This window comes from Watersipora subatra, chromosome 1 (genome assembly GCF_963576615.1).
Source record: "Watersipora subatra chromosome 1, tzWatSuba1.1, whole genome shotgun sequence".
NCBI lineage: Eukaryota > Metazoa > Bryozoa > Gymnolaemata > Cheilostomatida > Watersiporidae > Watersipora > Watersipora subatra.
In genome coordinates, this window is record NC_088708.1 from 3,425,760 (window position 1) to 3,448,174 (window position 22,415).

The 22,415-nt window shown below is 39.1% G+C and overlaps 1 protein-coding gene across 1 annotated transcript in view; it reads right to left on the bottom strand.

Annotated features, from left to right (window-relative positions):
• LOC137385652 (MAM and LDL-receptor class A domain-containing protein 1-like) overlaps positions 1 to 21,944 on the bottom strand; it is a 43,711-nt gene extending 21,767 nt beyond the window's left edge. The window contains exons 1-21 of the mRNA XM_068072161.1: positions 21,757 to 21,944; positions 21,593 to 21,646; positions 18,589 to 18,713; positions 18,334 to 18,404; positions 17,846 to 17,991; positions 17,056 to 17,334; positions 16,525 to 16,709; positions 16,243 to 16,429; positions 15,172 to 15,291; positions 13,317 to 13,481; positions 13,053 to 13,210; positions 12,573 to 12,765; positions 12,066 to 12,185; positions 10,836 to 10,952; positions 8,790 to 8,916; positions 8,082 to 8,217; positions 7,676 to 7,866; positions 6,575 to 6,963; positions 2,953 to 3,144; positions 1,321 to 2,396; positions 373 to 637 (exon numbers count right to left, since the gene is read on the bottom strand). Coding sequence (XP_067928262.1) covers positions 373 to 637; positions 1,321 to 2,396; positions 2,953 to 3,144; positions 6,575 to 6,963; positions 7,676 to 7,866; positions 8,082 to 8,217; positions 8,790 to 8,916; positions 10,836 to 10,952; positions 12,066 to 12,185; positions 12,573 to 12,765; positions 13,053 to 13,210; positions 13,317 to 13,481; positions 15,172 to 15,291; positions 16,243 to 16,429; positions 16,525 to 16,709; positions 17,056 to 17,334; positions 17,846 to 17,991; positions 18,334 to 18,392 — 4,105 coding nt within the window. The 5' untranslated portion in view covers positions 18,393 to 18,404; positions 18,589 to 18,713; positions 21,593 to 21,646; positions 21,757 to 21,944. The remainder of the gene's footprint in view (positions 1 to 372; positions 638 to 1,320; positions 2,397 to 2,952; positions 3,145 to 6,574; positions 6,964 to 7,675; positions 7,867 to 8,081; positions 8,218 to 8,789; positions 8,917 to 10,835; positions 10,953 to 12,065; positions 12,186 to 12,572; positions 12,766 to 13,052; positions 13,211 to 13,316; positions 13,482 to 15,171; positions 15,292 to 16,242; positions 16,430 to 16,524; positions 16,710 to 17,055; positions 17,335 to 17,845; positions 17,992 to 18,333; positions 18,405 to 18,588; positions 18,714 to 21,592; positions 21,647 to 21,756) is intronic.
• Positions 21,945 to 22,415: the final 471 nt, after the last annotated feature.

Here is a 22,415-nt window from a genome sequence, read left to right on the forward strand (position 1 = left end):
GAGATGCTAAAGCTGATCGAGCACTAAAATGTGACAAAACTACTGACCTCATCAAGATTCAGCAAGATATGCAGCACTGACTAGTTGAAGTAACACAACAACTTGTGAGAACCGATCAGTGCACAGTCTAAATAGTGGCGAGTATGTTTGCTTTCATTTATAAAAACATGCAAATATGTATATTAATTTACACAATTGCCGTTAACTGCTACACAAAACTGCTAGTTCTACGGTTCTAAACTACGTTCTATAGGTTCGCACTCAACAGTTATGTGTGAACCCATTCGATTTCCCAATACTGAGCAAATCATGGACTTTCCAACACGATATGCTGGCTAGTTTAGTATCCCTCAGTTCCCTCAATTCACTCACCGATGCTTCTCCATTCCCATATGTACCCGCCAAATGCCTTGGTGATTTGGTAGCTGCTACAGAGAGCGTCGAAGTTGCAATCGATCTCCCAGCCACATCCTGTTTCGTCGGACAAGTCAAAACAGTCGACAGCTCGGTTACACCGTGTGCTGGAGTTTAAACATCGATCATAGCACTGGATCTCAGAAATGGTGTCACACCGAGACCGAGCTGGGCAAGACCCCTCAACAACCACGACATCATCAACAGTTATGAAACCGGATAGCTGTAATAGAAGTATACATATTTGTGGAACTAATGAGTCGTGCAGAGAATAAAGATTGAGCACATGCAAAGCCATGCAATTTACATGCTTTACCCGTGGTGATATGACTTTCGCAAAGCAGACTCTAATGCGTAATCGGAGCTCACGCAACAAGCCAAAACATTACAATAGAAGCAACAGGTTAACTATTTCTACAATGTTACCACGACCTTGGTTAGTCCGACTGTTGGAAGAATTCAGCTGCAAACATTAGATAGAAAGCTGTATGGCTGTGCAGTGCTGCTTTAACTTGTTCACCATTTAGTCTAGGGCTTAAGCACTTTGTGTCAGACACTTTCTGGACTCCATTGACAAAAATCATAAGTTTCAAAAGACTAAGACAGATAGAGCTCAAGCCCAAAGACTATAATGTTGTGTTATGCCTTTGTGTTACAAATAGCAAATGAAAAAAACTTTTGGCCAATATTTAAAACCGTACCGCGTCATCATTCTGAAAGATAAACATTACAAAATAATGAGTATGTAAATAATGAGTATTATTGTATGCAATCATATTATATATATATTATATATATGTAACATACAATGTATATAATAGCGAGAAAGAGAGGGAGAGAGATGTTCTAAAAACATGCAAGTGTGTATAGAAGGAGCAGGTGGTTCCCCAGCGAGATAAGACTTACTGTTGATGATGCTTGAGCTATAAAATCTACCCCTTCTCCGGCGTCGAGGGGCACCCGCACCTGCATCCACTCCTGCCCGTGACTCCCAAACTGCTGCCAGATGAGGTTCTCCCTACTGTAAACTTGCAAAGAGCCAACATCAGTGCCATCCATGTAATACCAGAATGCCATGCAGGATGGAACAGCCATTTTTACGGGCCAACTAATTCGAGCGAGAGCGTGGGCCTCGGGAGGGTTGAAAATTAAATAACTGAAGTCATTCTCAATATCGCTGTCCCCGTGTCCTGCAGATGGTCCGGGCTGCATTCCATTCACTAGATATCTGATATCCCAGTTACTATTGTCATTGTCGCGCTGTCTCAAGCCGCACCCATACGCTTCATCAAATGAGCAGCTCACCTCATCAGCGGATGAACAGTCATCCTCATCACTGGCGTCAGCGCATTGCGACAGTCCATCACAGACGCCTTTAAGGTGAATACACACCGAGCTAGAATGACACTTGAACATGTCAGAGGGACAGGGACCACTGCAAGGGCCCAAATTTGTTGTCACATCATCTATGGCGACGTAAGACTCTTCAAATATCTCAGCTCTAAACGAAACTGAGTAATCTCCCACGGGTAACTCTACCTGAGCCACCTGCCAGCCTTCTGCGGAGCCACTCACTACCTGTATAGGCTCTCCAGATGACTTGATTACGTGTATATTGCTGCCATAAGATAGGTAGTAGAAAAACTGAAGGCAAGATGTGCTAGGATTGCCATAAGGTGGTGAAGTCAAGATAGAGTCATTACTATCTGTGTACGCGTATTTGTGCTTGCCATCAGCCAAACCTGATGTCTGGTCAAAGCTCGGGCCCGTATTAACCAAACCTCCGACTGAGCTTGCAAGCCCGCTTGCAATCTTCCAGTTTCCAAGCCTGTATCCACAGAAATTTCGTGCCTCAAAGCTGCACTCGACTGATCTCAAACAGGATTCTACTTCATCCGAGTTGTCACCGCAGTCATCAGCGCCATCGCAGAGCCTATCCTCATCGTTTATCACATTACCATTTTGACATGTGAATTGAAAATCTGCAAATAGTAGCAATAGTAACTAGCAACATAGTAACTAGCAACATAGTAACTAGCAACATAGTAACTAGCAACATAGCAACTAGCAACATAGCAACTAGCAACATAGTAACTAGCAACATAGTAACTAGCAACATAGTAACTAGCAACATAGTAACTAGCAACATAGTAACTAGCAACATAGTAACTAGCAACATAGTAACTAGCAACATAGTAACTAGCAACATAGTAACTAGCAACATAGTAACTAGCAACATAGTAACTAGCAACATAGTAACTAGCAACATAGTAACTAGCAACATAGTAACTAGCAACATAGTAACTAGCAACATAGTAACTAGCAACATAGTAACTAGCAACATAGTAACTAGCAACATAGTAACTAGCAACATAGTAACTAGCAACATAGTAACTAGCAACATAGTAACTAGCAACATAGTAACTAGCAAAGTGAAACAGGAAATGGAAAAGCAAAAATATCAATAAGAGGTGCACTTACTGTTATTTACAAAACCAGCGTACTTACAGATGTTGTCACTTATGTTTGAGCACTTACTAATGATGTCATTGATCCATTGGATGAAATGGGACACTCTAGTGAACACATCATCTTGGAAATTCTCCACGAGACACCCAGAAGGACCAAAGCTTGTAATTCCAACAAGACTCCATCTCTGATATTTGTCTAAACAAACGAGCGGCCCACCACTGTCTCCTTGACATGACCTAATTGATCCTGTCTGGTATCCTGCAAGAAATTGTATTTTCATGAAATATGGCGGGCAAGCAAAGTACTGTAACAAAAATTTACTAAAAATCAAAAGCTAAAAACTGTGAGATACAAAGTGACCCCTGTACTGCTTTATATGCACATATATGCATTATATATATATATAAATATATATATAAATATTTATATCTATATAATGCAGATATCTGTATTATATACATTATATGAAAATATATACATAAATAGACAGATTAATTTGGCCTAAAATCGCTATAAAAACTTGACAATCCTTTTTTAATCAAAATTAAGACCGGCCAACGAAACGCCGATAAGGCTGTGCGATAGAGAGTAGAACCATTAAGTCATGCGCATATCACAAGAAAAACGTGCACATTTCACCAGTCTATGGCATTATCCAATTGCCAAAGGTTTCTGTAATTAACGTAGAAGTACTGAAAAGTAATCATTTCGTTTTTGCCGATTCTAACGGACTCTGACATTCTGGACACTTATAATGAGTACTTTGGTATTCCAACTGATGTCCAAAGCAGTGAAAGTAAAGGAAATGATGGTGATATTTTTCTAACGATTCTTATAAGATTATTACAATATTTAATTGTATGAACAATTATTCGATTTTACAAGATTATTATAAAATTTAGTTATAAGAATAATCATTCAAGTTTACAAGATCAAAGTATATAGTGACCAATGGTGTGCAAAGGTTACTGTTATTATTTTTCTAAAAGATTCTGTTGATGATATTACGGCAGTGCCCAATATCGCGGTACTGCCAAGCCGTTTTTAATATCTGCAAAATTAAGTAATAGGCTTACATTTTCTTATAGATACACAGCTATTTCTATGACAACCAACTAAAACCTGTTTAGATTTTTAAGAGCTTCCCCTAGAAATTCCCCTGTCATACAGCCCATGACCAAAGTGATAATGGAAAAAAAAGGGTACTACCGGTTGAGAAATGCAATATTAGCAGTCAAATGGCACTGCAGTGCAATAGGAGAACTGCAATGGTAGCTGTAATGTACATGTACAGGGAGTTATTATGTACAACAAACAGCGATAATGAAAGGAAAAATTTATATGTTTATATCTCTGACCTGCAATAGGAGAAATGCAATATTAGAAGTAAAATGGCAAGCTGCTGTGTAATATACACAAGCTGGGTGGCTGTATATCATCGGTCATACATGTAGCAACCAATATCAAAAAGTTGTGATATTTATCTAGATTTCTGTAATTATATCTAAAAAAATTATGCTGAATTTAAAAATCTAAACAGATTCTAGCTGGTTGTCATAGAAATAGATGTATATCTACAAGAAAATGTAGGCCTATTACTTAATTTTGCAGATATTAAAAACGGCTTGGCAGTACCGCGATATTGGGCACAGCCACAGTATCATCAACAAAATCTTTAGAAAAATAATAATAGTACCATATTGTACACCATCGGTCAGTATATACTTCGATCTTGTAAATTCCAATGATTATTCTTACAACTAAATCTTATAATAATCTTATAAAATCGAATAATTATTCTTACAATTAAATATTGTAATAATCTTATAAGAACCGTTAGAAAAATATCATCATCATTTCCTTTACTTTCACTGCTTTGGACATCAGTTGGAATACCAAAGTACTCATTATAAGTGTCCAAAATGTCAGTTATCTTTAAAATCAGCAAAAAAGAAGCGATTACTTTTCAGTACTTCTATGATAATTACAGAAACCTTTTGCAATGGGACAACACCATAGACTGGTGAAATGTGCACATTTTTCTCATGAAATGCGCACGGCTTAATGGTTTTACTCTCTGTCGCCCGGCCTTATCGGCGTTTCATTGACCGGTCTTAATTTTGATTAAAAAAGGCTTGTCAAGTTTTTATAGCGATTTTAGGCCAAATTAATCTGTCTATTTATGTATAATCCGATTAGATGGGTTAGTTTTAGGATATTGTGTCAACTTTTCAAAGACTTGGTAACATATTTAAATACGTTTATATGTGTTTTGTATCATTATTATACTTAAACGACTCTACACAAGAATGGTTAAATTTTTTGATGGGATTTTGGTACAAGGGTTTGGTAACGACCGTTGACGGATAATTTTTCGGGAGTTGTGTGCGCATATGCATTTATTATTAAGCTCCCAAACAATCGGTTCGCTCGTGTTTGGTCGTGGGATTATATAAATGTATCTGTATATTATATACACTATATAAACATGTCTGTATTTTATATAGATATAAATATATCTGCATTATATAGTTTATATGCACATACTTGTATTATATATCATATGCACATACTTGTATTATATATCATATGCACATATTTGTATTATATACATCATGCGACATCTCTGTATTGACATCTCTGTATTGCGTTTGTTATAGCTAAAATTGGTGTTTTCTTTTAACAATTAGCCAACAATTTATAGAACATCACCAGCGCAAACACATATATTATCATGTGATGACAACTCACTCACCAGCGCAAACATATTATCATGTGATGACAACTCACTCACCAGCGCAAACATATTATCATGTGATGACAACTCACTCACCAGCGCAAACATATTATCATGTGATGACAACTCACTCACCAGCGCAAACATATTATCATGTGATGACAACTCGCTCACCAGCGCAAACATATTATCATGTGATGACAACTCACTCACCAGCGCAAACATATTATCATGTGATGACAACTCGCTCACCAGCGCAAACATATTATCATGTGATGACAACTCACTCACCAGCGCAAACATATTATCATGTGATGACAACTCGCTCACCAGCGCAAACATATTATCATGTGATGACAACTCGCTCACCAGCGCAAACATATTATCATGTGATGACAACTCACTCACCAGCGCAAACATATTATCATGTGATGACAACTCACTCACCAGCGCAAACATATTATCATGTGATGACAACTCACTCACCAGCGCAAACATATTATCATGTGATGACAACTCACTCACCAGCGCAAACATATTATCATGTGATGACAACTCGCTCACCAGCGCAAACATATTATCATGTGATGACAACTCACTCACCAGCGCAAACATATTATCATGTGATGACAACTCGCTCACCAGCGCAAACATATTATCATGTGATGACAACTCGCTCACCAGCGCAAACATATTATCATGTGATGACAACTCACTCACCAGCGCAAACATATTATCATGTGATGACAACTCACTCACCAGCGCAAACATATTATCATGTGATGACAACTCACTCACCAGCGCAAACATATTATCATGTGATGACAACTCACTCACCAGCGCAAACATATTATCATGTGATGACAACTTACACACTAGCGCAAACTTATTATCATGTGATGACAACTCACTCACCAGCGCAAACATATCATGTGATGACAACTCACTCACCAGCACAAACCATATTGTCCTTAATAACTCCACTCCATGTTTTGTTACACGACTGTGAGTCACGTAATTTAAACTTGGCCTCCTGCAAGACGTTAGGGAATAGGTTTGAGCCCTCAGTTTCAGTCTTGCCCCAGCCAGTTAAGTAGCAGTAGGACCTTGGGCTGTACTCATCTTCTGGATTAGCTAGACAAGCTGGCATGATGATGTCTGTGTAGTTGATTGGCTGTTGAATGAAGAGCAGAGCCATGTCGCTGCCGTTATAAACATGCATATAGCCAGGATGTAAGACGACTCGCTTCACCTCTCTCTCTATAGAATTCACTTGCCCTGGTGCAACCTCTGTGGTGCCCAGACTTACTGTCAGCAAGTGTGGAACATTTTCTCTCCCCCTTGAAAAAAAGAACACATCACCTGATGACTTATGGTGGGCTAATGACATCGTGGTGCTCTAAGGATATCAGGGTGCGCTAATGGCATCACGGTGTGCTTATGACACAAATTCGATGCTGTCTTATTTAAAGGCAATACTTAGCACAGATCTTTTTTTCAAGCAATTATTATAATTTTATAATTCATCTCTGAGCATTGAACACACAAATTAATAGATTTAAACTGTTTAGCTGGACGTAATACTAGAATTGAAGCCTTGCAAGTTATGCCTGTTAGGTTTTAACAGAACAAAAGATTTTTACTTTTCTGATTATCAGAGGAGAAAATAAAAATGAATTTAAAATTTTACATCAACTAAATCCTGAATTCCTCCCCATCTTTCACAGAACGCCTGCACTACTTTGACTGAATACTTCCACAACTTTGAACACCTCCCCAACTTTGAACAGATACCTACCCAACTTTGAGCAGATACCTCCCTGACTTTGAACAGGTACCTCCCTGACTTTGATCGAATGAATACTTTTCCGGCTTTGACCGAATACCTCCTAACTTTGAAAGAATGTTTTTGCAGGTTTGAGAGAATGCAGCCAGTCTTGGCTTTCACTCAATATCCCTTCAGTTATGATCGTATATTCTCATAGCTTAAGACTTGCTTAGTGTTTGCGGAGGTGAAGGGCAACCCTTTTCTTGCATCAATAAAATACCAACCTGTTGACACAGTGGGCAGCTGTGACGAGCCAGTTTGGTGAGAGAAGTGTAGCTCCACAGATGTGAATTCCTTGAAATTTGAGCTCTGCAAGCCATGGCCATCTACCTTGTTCACTAGTCTCGGTGCCACCAATTATATAAGATGCAAGAGTAGGGTGTCGTCTGCCACACACAGGACTTGCGCATGATACCTGTGATATACTTTGACGTTTAAAAATGACTCAGATTTTATAAATATAAATTGAGTAGCAACTGTAACAATTGCGGCATCTCAGCATCTCACTACATCCTAACAGCAAAATCTCTCTACATCTCGCTACATCCTAATAGCAAACTATCAAAAGAAGGCCGCATATGTACACTACACATAGTAAAGCTTTAAATATAAATGCTGTAGCCTTTGAACCTTGATAACGGAATTCCCCGGACAACTTGAAGTTTTGCTAAAGCGAGTGATAAAACCTTGATCTGATTCAGGGTTCAGGGTGAGAAACTCGTTGGATGTGGGTGCTGCTTGAGTAGATCCATGACTGATGGCTGGGCTGTGAGAATAAAATCAACTGTGGTCACAGAAAGAATAATCCAGATTTAATATGCATGAACCTCGACAAATGTGCTGAGAATTTTACTTGACAATAACATTCGAGTTATCATTGGTTTCCCCCTTTTACATGCCCGCCTCATGATCATACTACCAGTTATCTATCCCTTGACATGCCCCCCAGTGACCATACTAGCCCTTGACATGCTCCCCAGTGATCATACTAGCCCTCGACATGCCCCCAGTGATCACACTACCAGTGTTCTATCTCTTGACATGCCTCCCATGATCATACTACCAGTATTCCACCCATTGACATGCTTCCCAGTGATCATACTAGCCCTTGACATGCCCCATGATCATACTACCAGTATTCCACCCATTGACATGCTCCCCAGTGATCATACTAGCCCTTGACATGCCCCATGATCATACTACCAGTATTCCACCCCTTGACATGCCCTATCACGGTTATCTCACTGACACTCACCCTCCAACAAGCCCCTTTCACACTCACTCGCCCATCGTTCACCTTACTTCAAAGTCTGTGCAAGCCACTCTTCCTCCACTCACCCTTTATATAGATACGTGCAGATCTTGTCATTAAGAGAGTTGCTCCAGCCGGATGAACAAACTTCGAATAGACCGTCAGGATGTTTTAGCTTTACACAATCTTCAGTGGCGCAAGTGTCTATGACAGCTGTAATGAGATAACTCTATGCTGCTTGATTGACATATTTACTACAAGTCAAAGTTTAAAACTATATTATTGCTTATTTTAATTATTAATAATTTACACATAATTTAATATATAGTGTATGATGAGGAGTTAGTAGTGAGGAGTGAGTAGTACATAGTGTATGATGAGGAGTTAGTAGTGAGTAGTGAGTAGTACATAGTATATGATGAGGAGTTAGTAGTGAGGGGTGAGTAATATATAGTGTATGATGAGGAGTTAGTAGTGAGGAATGAGCAATGCAGAGTGTATGATGAGGAGTTAGTAGTTAGGAGTGAGTAATACATAGTATATGATGAGGAGTTAGTAGTGAGGAGTGCGTAATATATAGTGTATGATGAGGAGTTAGTAGTGAGGAGTGAGTAATACATAGTGTATGATGAGGAGTTAGTAGTAAGGAGTGAGTAATACATAGTGTATGATGAGGAGTTAGTAGTGAGGGGTGAGTAATACATAGTATATGATGAGGAGTTAGTAGTGAGGAGTGAGTAATGCATAGTATAGGATGAGGAGTTAGTAGTGAGGAGTGCGTAATATATAGTGTATGATGAGGAGTTAGTAGTAAGGAGTGAGTAATACATAGTGTATGATGAGGAGTTAGTAGTGAGGGGTGAGTAATACATAGTATATGATGAGGAGTTAGTAGTGAGGAGTGAGTAATACATAGTGTATGATGAGTTAGTAGTAAGGGGTGAGTAATACATAGTGTATGATGAGGAGTTAGTAGTGAGGAATGAGTAATACATAGTATATGATGAGGAGTTAGTAGTGAGGAGTGAGTAATACATAGTATATGATGAGGAGTTAGTAGTGAGGAGTGAGTAATCCATAGTATATGATGAAGAGTTAGTAGTGAGGAATGAGTAATACATAGTGTATGATGAGGAGTTAGTAGTGAGGAGTGAGTAATGTATAGTGTATGATGAGGAGTTAGTAGTGAGGGGTGAGTAATACATAGTATATGATGAGGAGTTAGTAGTAAGGAGTGAGTAATACATAGTGTATGATGAGGAGTTAGTAGTGAGGGGTGAGTAATGCATAGTGTATGATGAGGAGTTAGTAGTTAGGAGTGAGTAATACATCGTGTATGATGAGGAGTTAGTAGTGAGGAGTGAGTAATGTATAGTGTATGATGAGGAGTTAGTAGTGAGGTGTGAGTAATACATAGTATATGATGAGGAGTTAGTAGTGAGGAGTGAGTAATACATCGTGTATGATGAGTTAGTAGTGAGGGGTGAGTAATACATAGTATATGATGAAGAGTTAGTAGTGAGGAATGAGTAATACATAGTGTATGATGAGGAGTTAGTAGTGAGGAGTGAGTAATACATAGTGTATGATGAGGAGTTAGTAGTGAGGAGTGAGTAATGTATAGTGTATGATGAGGAGTTAGTAGTGAGGGGTGAGTAATACATAGTATATGATGAGGAGTTAGTAGTGAGGAGTGAGTAATACATCGTGTATGATGAGTTAGTAGTGAGGGGTGAGTAATACATAGTATATGATGAAGAGTTAGTAGTGAGGAATGAGTAATACATAGTGTATGATGAGGAGTTAGTAGTGAGGAGTGAGTAATACATAGTGTATGATGAGGAGTTAGTAGTAAGGAGTGAGTAATACATAGTGTATGATGAGGAGTTAGTAGTGAGGGGTGAGTAATGCATAGTATATGATGAGGAGTTAGTAGTAAGGAGTGAGTAATACATAGTGTATGATGAGGAGTTAGTAGTGAGGGGTGAGTAATGCATAGTGTATGATGAGGAGTTAGTAGTTAGGAGTGAGTAATACATAGTGTAGTTAGTAGTAATTATTTTTAATTGATTATTAACTATATATTACATATTATTATAAATCACTCCGCTTTTTGAACCAGTAAACTTTACCACATGATTCTTCATCAAATCCGTCTGCGCAGTCATAAGTTCCATCACACACTATGGAATCGCCTCCCCTTACGCATGACTTGTCCTTGCATTGGAAGTCTCCAACCATACAAGCGGCTAAAAATATTTAAACAAGATAGAAGCTGAGGAAAGAGCAGCTAATAGTTCAACATGAGGGATAAAAATACAAGGAAAAATGATAAACAAACAACACCTACGACCTCATGACCCTTGTACAACTTGTGAATCATTTATGTACAAAGTCAATAGAAGTCTTGCTCAAGGACACATCTTACGGTATTGAAAAGTTGCATAAGAGAATCGCCAAGTTGGCTATTATATTATATTGAGAATTGCTAGAGTGTTGGCTATTATATTATATTGAGAATTGCTAGAGTGTTTTTAAAGTTTTACAAAGCTTCATCTCATGGTTACTGAATTGCAGAAAACAATCTTACTAGAAACTTATTCATGGAGCATTTGATAAACAAAAATTTGGCGTGTCTTAAATTATTTACGGAGGCTTGACTTGAAGCTTCCAAGTGTGTAGCATTCGCGTTGAGTTTCATAAGAATCATCATCCCCTGACAGTAAAAACTGGAGAGAAAAAAATCTCGAGCAAGTGCTGAATACAGTGCCTCATCAGTGACAGACCATATTCTGTATCCTGTGCGAAAGTCTTCTCTCAGCTTGTACAGATTTATAAATTTGTCTCTCTGCAGAATTAAGGAAATGAAAATACAAAATCTCAAGAGATGAGTTCCGATTGTTTTGACAGTTTTTCCATGCTTTTTGATTTTTGTAAGCTTTTCCATAAGAATGAACAGACAGTGTGTTGTTTCCTGTTCAAAATCTCATGACACGGCTACCGCATACGCAGGAAAGAAGAGTGCGCGTCACTCAATCAACTGTCAATGTAAATGATTTGTTAACCCTCATGATGGACAGACATGCAGGTTGACAGACTTTGAAGTTTGCCAGCTGGGTACTAGTTGGGCAACCAATTATCATGAAAGGATACATAAAATAAATGAGTTATCAAAAGTTTTTCCTTCTGCGCTTGGATGTTTTTAGTAATAGTAATGGCTTTCACATGATTAACCAATGAGCGATTATTTTTAGTACTAGAGCGTTACATCCTTAATGCCAGAAGATTCTATTACTAGAGACATTGTCTTACTAGAGATTGTGTCACTAGAGGGTTGTGTCATTGGAGATAGAGGAACTTACGACAATGCATCTCATCAGCCCCTGATACGCAATCTTCCTCGCCATCACAAAACCACTCGTTGGGAATGCATGTTCGGTCTGGGCATTGCCGCCGCCCCGGATCAGCGCAAGGGCAGAGACCTGAATGTATGAGGAAGAGCATTCAATATAAATAAGAATATAAATAAGAATATAAATTCTATGTTAAGACATGCCGTTGAACAATCGAGACAAAGTTGCTCCTGAGCTTTCTTTCTTTTCTCAATCATGTATTCATTATAAGTGGATAATAATGATAAGATTATGGAGGATAGGAGAAGACAACCAACCACAGCAGCACTGGGCTGGCTAGTCAAGTTAAGCAGAAAGGAATGAAGTTTTACTGAGAATCTGAAAGATAATATGATGGACATGCAGCTAACAGTGCATCTTTTTAAAGATTCTTATTGGGGTAAAACTTAAAACTTATTGTGGTAAAAAGAACAACACTTAAGCATATATATGAATAAATAGCCACATTTGACAGACCTTCCATCAATGTAATATCGTCGAGTGACACGACGATCCCTTCTCCAGCTCCTCTCACAGCCACAAATTCTATTTGATAAGCGGAATCGCCTAAAGGCATGCTGTATGACTCATGCAGCCAATCTCTACCGGCATTACCCTCGTGGGACCAAAGCAAAGTCGGGTTTCCGCCAGCCACCAGCCGTGTCTGCACCTGGATTAATGAATGAAGTAAAGCGGTCGTACCTTTTGTTAGCAAGTGCGAAAGGCTGTGGCTAAATCATCCCAGACCAAACACAGACTGGTTGGCTAATTCAGGAACGACTTTGCTCATCAATCACTCAGGGCCATGGGACAAGTTTTAAAGACTCATTGGTATGCAGCTATTAAGCTAAACATGACGCACGCTGGCCACAGTTGGTCTTACAAAACCACAATCGATAGATATGACAAGATTATCAAGGGTTTTATAAGGAAAACGTTTTTTCAAGTCAATGGTACCTTGATGGTGCTGCTTGAGCCTGCAACAGATCCCTCATAGTTCATTTGATACGCAAACTGAAGGCAAACATACTCATTGGCTTCTATTATCCTTTCTATAGACAGAGTTGCTTCTGTAGTCTCTAATACTCCGATAGGCAGCGCCGTGGCATAGTGACCTGTAATGATCGCTGTATGTAGGCTGTGCTCTGAGTTACTGCAAAGCAAATATCACACAGTTCTATGACATCCTTAGACAAGGGAATATCATAACTAAACGCATACCTAGCTCATTCCCGAACGTATTGTCAAAATAGGTGCCTTTTGGTGATATTGGCGTTTTACCATCTATAATATTCCAGTGGTAAAACTTGCTGCCAGAGGAGGCAGAGCTGAGCGAATAACTGCTGAGATTGCTGCCAGCCTCAAATGTAGAAGAGTAGAGCATCCCTAAAATACAGATACAAACATTCCAGTCTATGTAGCTCTACAGTACATCTACTTATACCAGGCCAGCACTACAGTACATCTGCTTATACCAGACCAGCTCTACAGGACATCTGCTTATACCAGACCAGCTCTACAGTACATCTACTTATACCAGACCAGTTCTACAGTACATCTGCTTATACCAGGCCAGCTCTACAGTACATCTACTTATACCAGGCCAGCTCTACATCTGCTTGCTATGGTGCAACTGCAGACGCTGCTGATTCTAGTTTCCAGCTGGTTTCAGAGCAATAAGTCTGATGAATTTAACTTCACTAGGACTTGACAAAACCATATAGAATTTATAGAATCAGTCAAGCAACTAGTTTGCCATCTTGCTCGGCCATACGGCCGGCCGACTCACAGTTCAAGCTTACAAATAACAAAAGGCTAAGTTACTATTATACTAACTCTTAACATTCATCAACTTTATTAGTCAGGAGGCATTCAGCCAATCAAAGACTTGCGTGAATGAGCGTAAGAAGGAAGATATTTGAGATTGCATCATCAAACAATATAGTAAACAGCTCATTGCACAAAACTGTCGCATAAGGCTCAGAGATGGGAAATTCACAATGATGATATTTCGTGTTGTCAAAAACTGTGATCATGCGATGGTGAAATCATAATTTATGACAGCTTTTGCCTTCTGATCATGCTAATAGGGCACGGGCCGGACAATGTGAGCCGACAACTCTCTATTCTCTCTACCCTCTACCCTACTCTCTATTCTCTCTACCCTACTCTCTATTCTCTCTACCCTCAACACGGCCGGTCAATGTGAGCCTACTCTCTATTCTCTCTACCCTCAATACGGCCGGTCAATACGACTAGTCAATACGGCCGGTCAATACGACTGGTCAATCCGACCAGCGAATACGACCAGTGATTACGACTGATAGATATGACTGATGGATATGACTGACGAATGTATTGAAAAAAACATTAAAGGTTGACTTGCAACAAAATTCACCTTACAGTTATTTGGTATCAGAAGATTCACTATGCCTCTGTTGTGTTGTAGGTGCAAAACATGTGGAAATGTGATTACAAGCTCTTAAAAGCTCAAAAACGAACAGTTAATCGCAGCTACACGAAACCGCCGTAGTTTGGATTCTCTTTCCAAAACGGCTCAAATGGGACGTAGTTGTACAAGAGTTTGTATTGGCCTTTCAATTCACGTGAGAACATACGTGACAGGACGATAACCAAATTTCGTGATTACGTCATCGAAATAAAGAGATTCCAACCTACGGCGGCTTTTCGTTTTTGAGCTTTTAAGAGCTTGTAATCACACTTCCACGTATTTGGCACCTACAACACAACAGAGTAAGACATGGTGAATCTTTTGATATCAAATAACTGTAATGTGAATTTTGTTGCAAGTCAACCTTTAAGTTTTATGCTTTTCATTCCTCCAATGAAAACACATTTCACTGAAAAATGAATTGCATAAAACCTGCCTTATTTCAGGCTTGTGTGTTCGTGCTTGTACCAAAAATGTTTCTCATCGGTACCGAAACCTTTGAGACAAACTACACAAATTTTTCAGTAGGACATGTAAAAAGGCATAGAGGACCAGCTAGGAGTGTATTCAGCCAGTAAAAGGAATGTAATATGTGATGAGGTGCAAAAGGCAACTAAACCGAACCTGGGCAATTCCGTTCATCCACTTCATCAGGACAGTCAAACCTGCCATTGCAGAGAGGCTTGCGTACGCTGTCTAGACATTCTCCTTGGGCTGCGCAGTAGATGCTCTCCTCGTCACACACTGGTAAACAGAGCAGACAATTTCCACACACTCTCAGCTTCCATAAGAAATGTGTGACAGAGTAAAGAATTCCTACTAACTTTTCCTTCACAAAAAATCAAAAAGGTTCATTGATATATAGAGAGATGGTTTATATACTGTACTTTTATATACCGTACAAATATTTAGGAACCAACAACCAGGTAATTTGTTCAGATGACTACCGTACTTTTCACACTATTAACCGCTACTTTTTTCTGATGTTTTGAGCCATGCGGCTTATATAAGGGTGAGGCTATTCTGTGGCTTTTTCTTTCACCGCTAGGGCGCATTAACCAGAATCTCCGGTTAGTGCGCCTCTAGCGGTGAAAAAAAAACGAAACAATGCCTAATGGTACTGCTCCGTTAGACTGTAGGTTAAAAAGCGTCGGTTAATACGAAACAGCGCCGTTAGGCACTGTTCCATTTTAAACAGCAAAGTTGCTGCCATATTAAAAAGCATCGTCCTGAGTTCTGCGGCATATATAAAGGTGCGGCCTATGTATTGTTTTATTATCGTCTTTTGGAAAATAAAGCAGATGCGGCTTATATAGGGGTGCTGTTTATAGTCCGAAAAGTACGGTAGCTGATAGGACAATGTTGATGCACTAAGTCGAGTCAAATTCCTTATGAGATCAAAGCGCCGATTGAAGACCTGCTGATATCCTCCTCCGGAGCAACAGACTAGGAATAATAAAACTATTAACGCAGAGATAAAAGCTTTAGTTATGTGAGTAACCAGGCTCTATCAGTAGGCAGCTGAAACAAAAGAGGAGTGAGCTATGTACATATTGTGTCATAGATTAAACATAGCGTAAGCAATATTTGGAAATTCCAAATATTTCCAAGTAACAGCAGTGACCAGGCAGTGCTAGAGCAAAGGTGTGTGACCAGGCAGCACTTGAGCAAAGGTGTGGAGAAAACATGTCTCACCTGGCAAGCCAGTACAGGTTCCCTCCTCAACTAGTATATCATCTATTGCTTTATCGCCCAGCTCTGATTCGTCATTGAGAAAGCTTGCAAAAAAGAATTGATAGCTGCCAGGTTCGATGTCCAACAGGACTTGTCTCCACTCGCCTGTTCTGTCCACAGAATCCGGATTTTCTCTGGTCCACAGCAGCTAAGTGAATGAGTGACCATACTGTGACATTCACGTTGTCAAATAAAATGAAAAAATGAAACACACTTTTACGAGTCAGTAGGCGGCATACTCACTGTCTCCTGTTTAAGATGATCCAAAGAGTAGAGGTAAAGAGACCCCATCTCTGTAGGATGCCCATTCATACTGTAGTAGAAGGAGAGACAGGCTTGCGTCCTCGTTACATAATATGGGGAAATAATTCTAGTGATAGTTCCATGTTTGCAAGAAGAACTACACCATTCAGTATAGTAGTAATGCCCTGCAACACATATACTTCTGCCCTGATGCTACACAAAATGAGACTAGAGATACACTTGTATGTAGGAAGACAGCATCTATTCTAACTGTCAGTGGTACGGCAAATGATCACACAGGTGTAAATCACTTTTAATATTGGTGCTGTTCACATTGGCGCGAGAAATAACATTTGCTGAGGTCAAAAGCTGGAACATTCCCATAAAATGTTTCAAATGGCAACTAATCTGGATGAATATTCTCAGCACTACTTTCATTCCTCCACAAAGAGTAATCATGGAAACTAATACTTCGACAAACAATGACTCAAATAGGGTAAATAAGCACTTGAATAAAGAAATGGAACCTACCGGAAGAGTTCATGTAGGTATGATCGTACGAAGGGCCAGTCCCTTCTGTTAGCGTGTTTCCTGAGTTAAGAACCCACTGGTAACCGCTGTCACTTGTGGATAACTCATAACCGCATGGTTGCTCAAAGCTGCAGCTCACTGACTTGCCAGGACAATTTGACTCATCGTAGTAGTCTGAGCAGTCAGGGACATCATTGCAGGCAATTTCCTGCGTAGGCTGACACGTTCCATCGCATAGCATAAGCTCCTCTGTTCCACACGCTTTCTCCTCGACATAAACTGTTGTTATAAATTAAATAATAATCTACTTTGAAAAGATATTATCTAATTCCACAGCTGCCCAGTTCTTGGATACAATAGAGCACCATATAGCATTTGTAGGCACATTTCAATTTTTACAGTACTATTCAATAATACTGCTACTAATCGGTAATACTAATACACTAACACTATGCTATTGCTATGGTTTGTATCAGCTAAAACAGCTCGTATCCACCAAATAACTAGGGTGACTCATCAACCAACTCGTAAGAGATAGTCCAGTCTATAAGGAACTTATCTTATCTATAACAGGTCATTGAAAAATATATCTGATTTGACAGTTGAACAGCAAAGCAAAGAAGCCTAAAGTGAATGATATTCGTAAGCCACAGTGACATTCATGAAAGTTATTATAGTGAGCTTGAACAATTAGCATCTATAGATTGAACATAAAAGATGATAAGCGTTTATTGTGAGTAGAAAAGTCAGACAACAATGAGTCACCGATAAGCAATGCGCTCACACTAACCTCCGATGACCAGACTATTCGCGATTATGGGGAGGCCTGAGCTGTCGCTCTTCTCATTGATTATCTGGCTCACCACATCCATGACCCGCTGCCTTATTATAGACTCAGTGAATTCCATCCTAAAGACGATCTTGACACTGCCATTCCTGCCAACAAGGGCTTATTAGAGAACTACACTGTATATTCTCTAATTGATTGCCCACCTGCTCATGGATTGGGAGGAAAGAATCTGCGGCAGATGTCGATGTTTAAAATATGTATAATAAACAGTTATGACACACGCATGAATCGCGGCCAACAGCAGAGCTCGATCCCATTGGAACCCTATTAAACTATGTCCAAGCATAAATAACCTGCTTTACATGAAACCTCAAGGAAATGAAGATGAAATTCCTCGCTTCTTTTGTACATTGAAAAGATGGTTAAAAGCACAAAACGCGTATAAGTTGCTATAATCATTTGCACTTTGCACAAATATGAGTACATACAGGAGGCTGAGAACGTCTGTTCTACTGTAGATAGCGCCAAGCAAACCATTGGATTGCATTCCATCATCTATCTACAAAGAAAATGTCTATCAACTAACAATCTTCCAGTCTGCTCCGTACGGAACAGACTTCATAGTTTATCTCAAAGAACTTGGTTTCACTGGAAAAAGATTGGTGTTTGTTAGCATTAATCTAGCAGCCTGCAGATGGTGCTATAAACAGGAGATAAGAGGGAAGTCAACAGCAACTACCTACCAAACTGAGGAACAGTTGAGAGACATTCTGGAAGGCAACCGAAGAAGAATTCACCAAGTCAGTAGTCCAAATCTGATTGAGAGTTAATTGACCAGAAAATGTGTCACTTTCTGGTAAGGCAGGTGCTACAAGAGGAGGAACTGACATGTCTTAAACATTATGTTTTGTATCGGCAAACCTTTGCTTACAATTGCCTTATCATAGGGCCTATAGGTTTTCCAGCATTTGATAAACAATTTAAGCGCCTACTTGACACGACACACAAAGTGATTTTCAACACATAACATTTGCAGTTTCAACAATACAAGTACATAAGTAAAAGTGGCTGGTGAGAAATAAACACAAAAATATAAAAATAACAAAAGCATATAAACAAGTTAGTTTAAATATTACCCTAGTTTAGAATAAGTTACACCGCGTATCACCTAGTCTAATTTAGAATAAGTTACACCGCATATCACCTAGTTTAGAATAAGTTACACCGCGTATCACCTAGTTTAGAATAAGTTACACCGCGTATCACCTAGTCTAATTTAGAATAAGTTACACCGCATATCACCTAGTTTAGAATAAGTTACACCGCGTATCACCTAGTTTAGAATAAGTTACACCGCGTATCACCTAGTCTAATTTAGAATAAGTTACACCGCGTATCACCTAGTCTAATTTAGAATAAGTTACACCGCGTATCACCTAGTCTAATTTAGAATAAGTTACACCGCGTATCACCTAGTCTAATTTAGAATAAGTTACACCGCGTATCACCTAGTCTAATTTAGAATAAGTTACACCGCGTATCACCTAGTCTAATTTAGAATAAGTTACACCGCGTATCACCTAGTCTAATTTAGAATAAGTTACACCGCGTATCACCTAGTTTAGTTTAGAATAAGTTACACCGCGTATCACCTAGTCTAATTTAGAATAAGTTACACCGCGTATCACCTAGTCTAGTTTAGAATAAGTTACACCGCGTATCACCTAGTCTAATTTAGAATAAGTTACACCGCGTATCACCTAGTCTAATTTAGAATAAGTTACACCGCGTATCACCTAGTTTAGTTTAGAATAAGTTACACCGCGTATCACCTAGTCTAATTTAGAATAAGTTACACCGCGTATCACCTAGTTTAGTTTAGAATAAGTTACACTGCGTATCACCTAGTCTAATTTAGAATAAGTTACACCGCGTATCACCTAGTCTAATTTAGAATAAGTTACACCGCGTATCACCTAGTCTAATTTAGAATAAGTTACACCGCGTATCACCTAGTCTAATTTAGAATAAGTTACACCGCGTATCACCTAGTCTAATTTAGAATAAGTTACACCGCGTATCACCTAGTTTAGAATAAGTTACACCGCGTATCACCTAGTCTAATTTAGAATAAGTTACACCGCGTATCACCTAGTCTAATTTAGAATAAGTTACACCGCGTATCACCTAGTCTAATTTAGAATAAGTTACACCGCGTATCACCTAGTTTAGTTTAGAATAAGTTACACCGCGTATCACCTAGTTTAGTTTAGAATAAGTTACACCGCGTATCACCTAGTCTAATTTAGAATAAGTTACACCGCGTATCACCTAGTCTAGTTTAGAATAAGTTACACCGCGTATCACCTAGTCTAATTTAGAATAAGTTACACCGCGTATCACCTAGTCTAATTTAGAATAAGTTACACCGCGTATCACCTAGTCTAATTTAGAATAAGTTACACTGTGTACATTACATCTCCAATTTCAGCCAATGCATCAAAAAGTAACAATAAAAATCTCTTTCTCCCAATTATTGCGTTATTGATATTGTTTTTTACATTTGATTTTTTATAAAATAAATATCTGTTAATGATATACAGTATATATCAGGTTATCGAAAATTTTATGTTGTAAAACAAAAGAAGTGAATTGCAATGTATAGAAAAAATGTTTCCAGCATGCGACAGTTTTAACTTGATATGTAGAGGTTTGGCTGCAGTATGGATTGCAAGCGCATAAATCTAGTTCCAAACGCATTCTTATATTTATAGGCTGCTATAAGATAGCAATGTGCTTAGGAATTGCAAAAAAAGTTATTCCATCCAACAAAAGGATCCACGAAACACAAGAGAAGCATTCAATAGCAGAGTGGTCCTGAAAGGTCATTACGGACATGGGCATTGATAAACAGGCTGTGTGAGCGGAAGGAAAGAGGCGTGGATTTACAATGAATATGTTACCCTGCTAAGCGCTTCCCATAAGGGAAATGAACGCTTTGCAGAACTATACCCGTGGACAGCCATTGTCAGAAATAGGTTTTCTATACCTGAGCGTGAAAATGATGTGACACAGCAGTAACAATAATGTAACAATGGTCAAGCAACAGATTGATGGCACGCGCTCTGGTTTGGCATAGCAAACTAACTGATAATCTGGTTCACTTCAATGGCTGTTATTCAAACAAAACTCTAGTGCATTCAGAAGCATCTCAACTGAATGCTGCAGAGTGACTAGCTATTCACGCAGGCGGTTAGTCAGGTGTACGCTTGAAGTGAAAGGGAATATGCAAAGAAATAAATAGAACGCGAATAGAAAGGGTGAAGTTAATAAATAGGTTAGAGGCAGGTTGGTTAAGGGAGTAGAACGATTAATGTCATTAATAGCCAGCATCACCATGGAAATAAAGTCAGGCTAGCGTTCGAGTCGTTAGACCGTTGTACCTTGGGATGTTAAGGGAGTCTTTGAGTTCAACTCAGTTTTACTAGATGAAGTGTTCAACTCCCAAGTAGTGGGAAACAGCTCTAGAAAGGTTCGATATAGAGTAAGACTCTAAGGTAACAAACAAGTAAATGGTGCTACAACCAGGTGGTTCTTAGTCTAGCGAGCAGCTTCATAGCATTAAACTATGTTAAAAGTTCCAGTTTTAAGATTTGTTAGACAGAGGATACACCCAGGAAAAGGAAAACACAAGTACCCACCCACAAAAAGTTAAAAATTTCTGCTAGTGTTTGGCTGTGTACTTACCTGTAGTAGATGTTGGAATGGGAGAAGTACTTCTAGACTGTATCACATCTGTTGCTGTAATAAGAATTCTAGCCAATTAGATTGTGGAGTATTCGCAGCAACATCTATGGCGGCGCTCATATAGCTGTTCCAATAAGTCAAATGACATTAACAACATAGCTTACCAAAAAACAGGATGAGGAATACTACCAATCCAAGAAGAATGGCGCCTATAATTATAGTGATGATGGTACAACAGCGCCGCGACACACAACACTTCTGTTGCGATTCCTCTGTCGTACCAGTTTGCTCATTGGTATAAGTATCAGGATTGCGTCTATCCTTTAAAGAAATGTCTGTGAATTGTGCTTGAGAGTTATTGTTTGTTGGCGTCGCATACGGGTGATCTACTCTGTCAGATATGAATGATATATACCCTTGATTGTCATGACCACCGCGGCCGCCTGCAACTCTCATGTTTGGTTCTGCGCTAGGCTCATCCACCACATATGCATGATTGGTGATACCATAGGGGGGCATTGAATGGGGGATTGACTGAAGCTCTACATTCCCATTCATGCCATTAGCCTCCCTCAACGAACGCTACAACAAACTACATCTGTCAGCATGCATCTTGTCTGCTAATAATATTTAATAATAATAATTGTAATGCGCAAGTAGTACTCACCATTCTGAAGGAAAATGACTGAGTGTGGAAAAGACAATCACTTTCTATGACTTACGACTATATCTATGACATATAAAGATTATAACTTATGGACATGACGATACCAAGATCCCATAGAAAACTTTGATAAGGCATAACAGAACCTCAAAGTCTTTT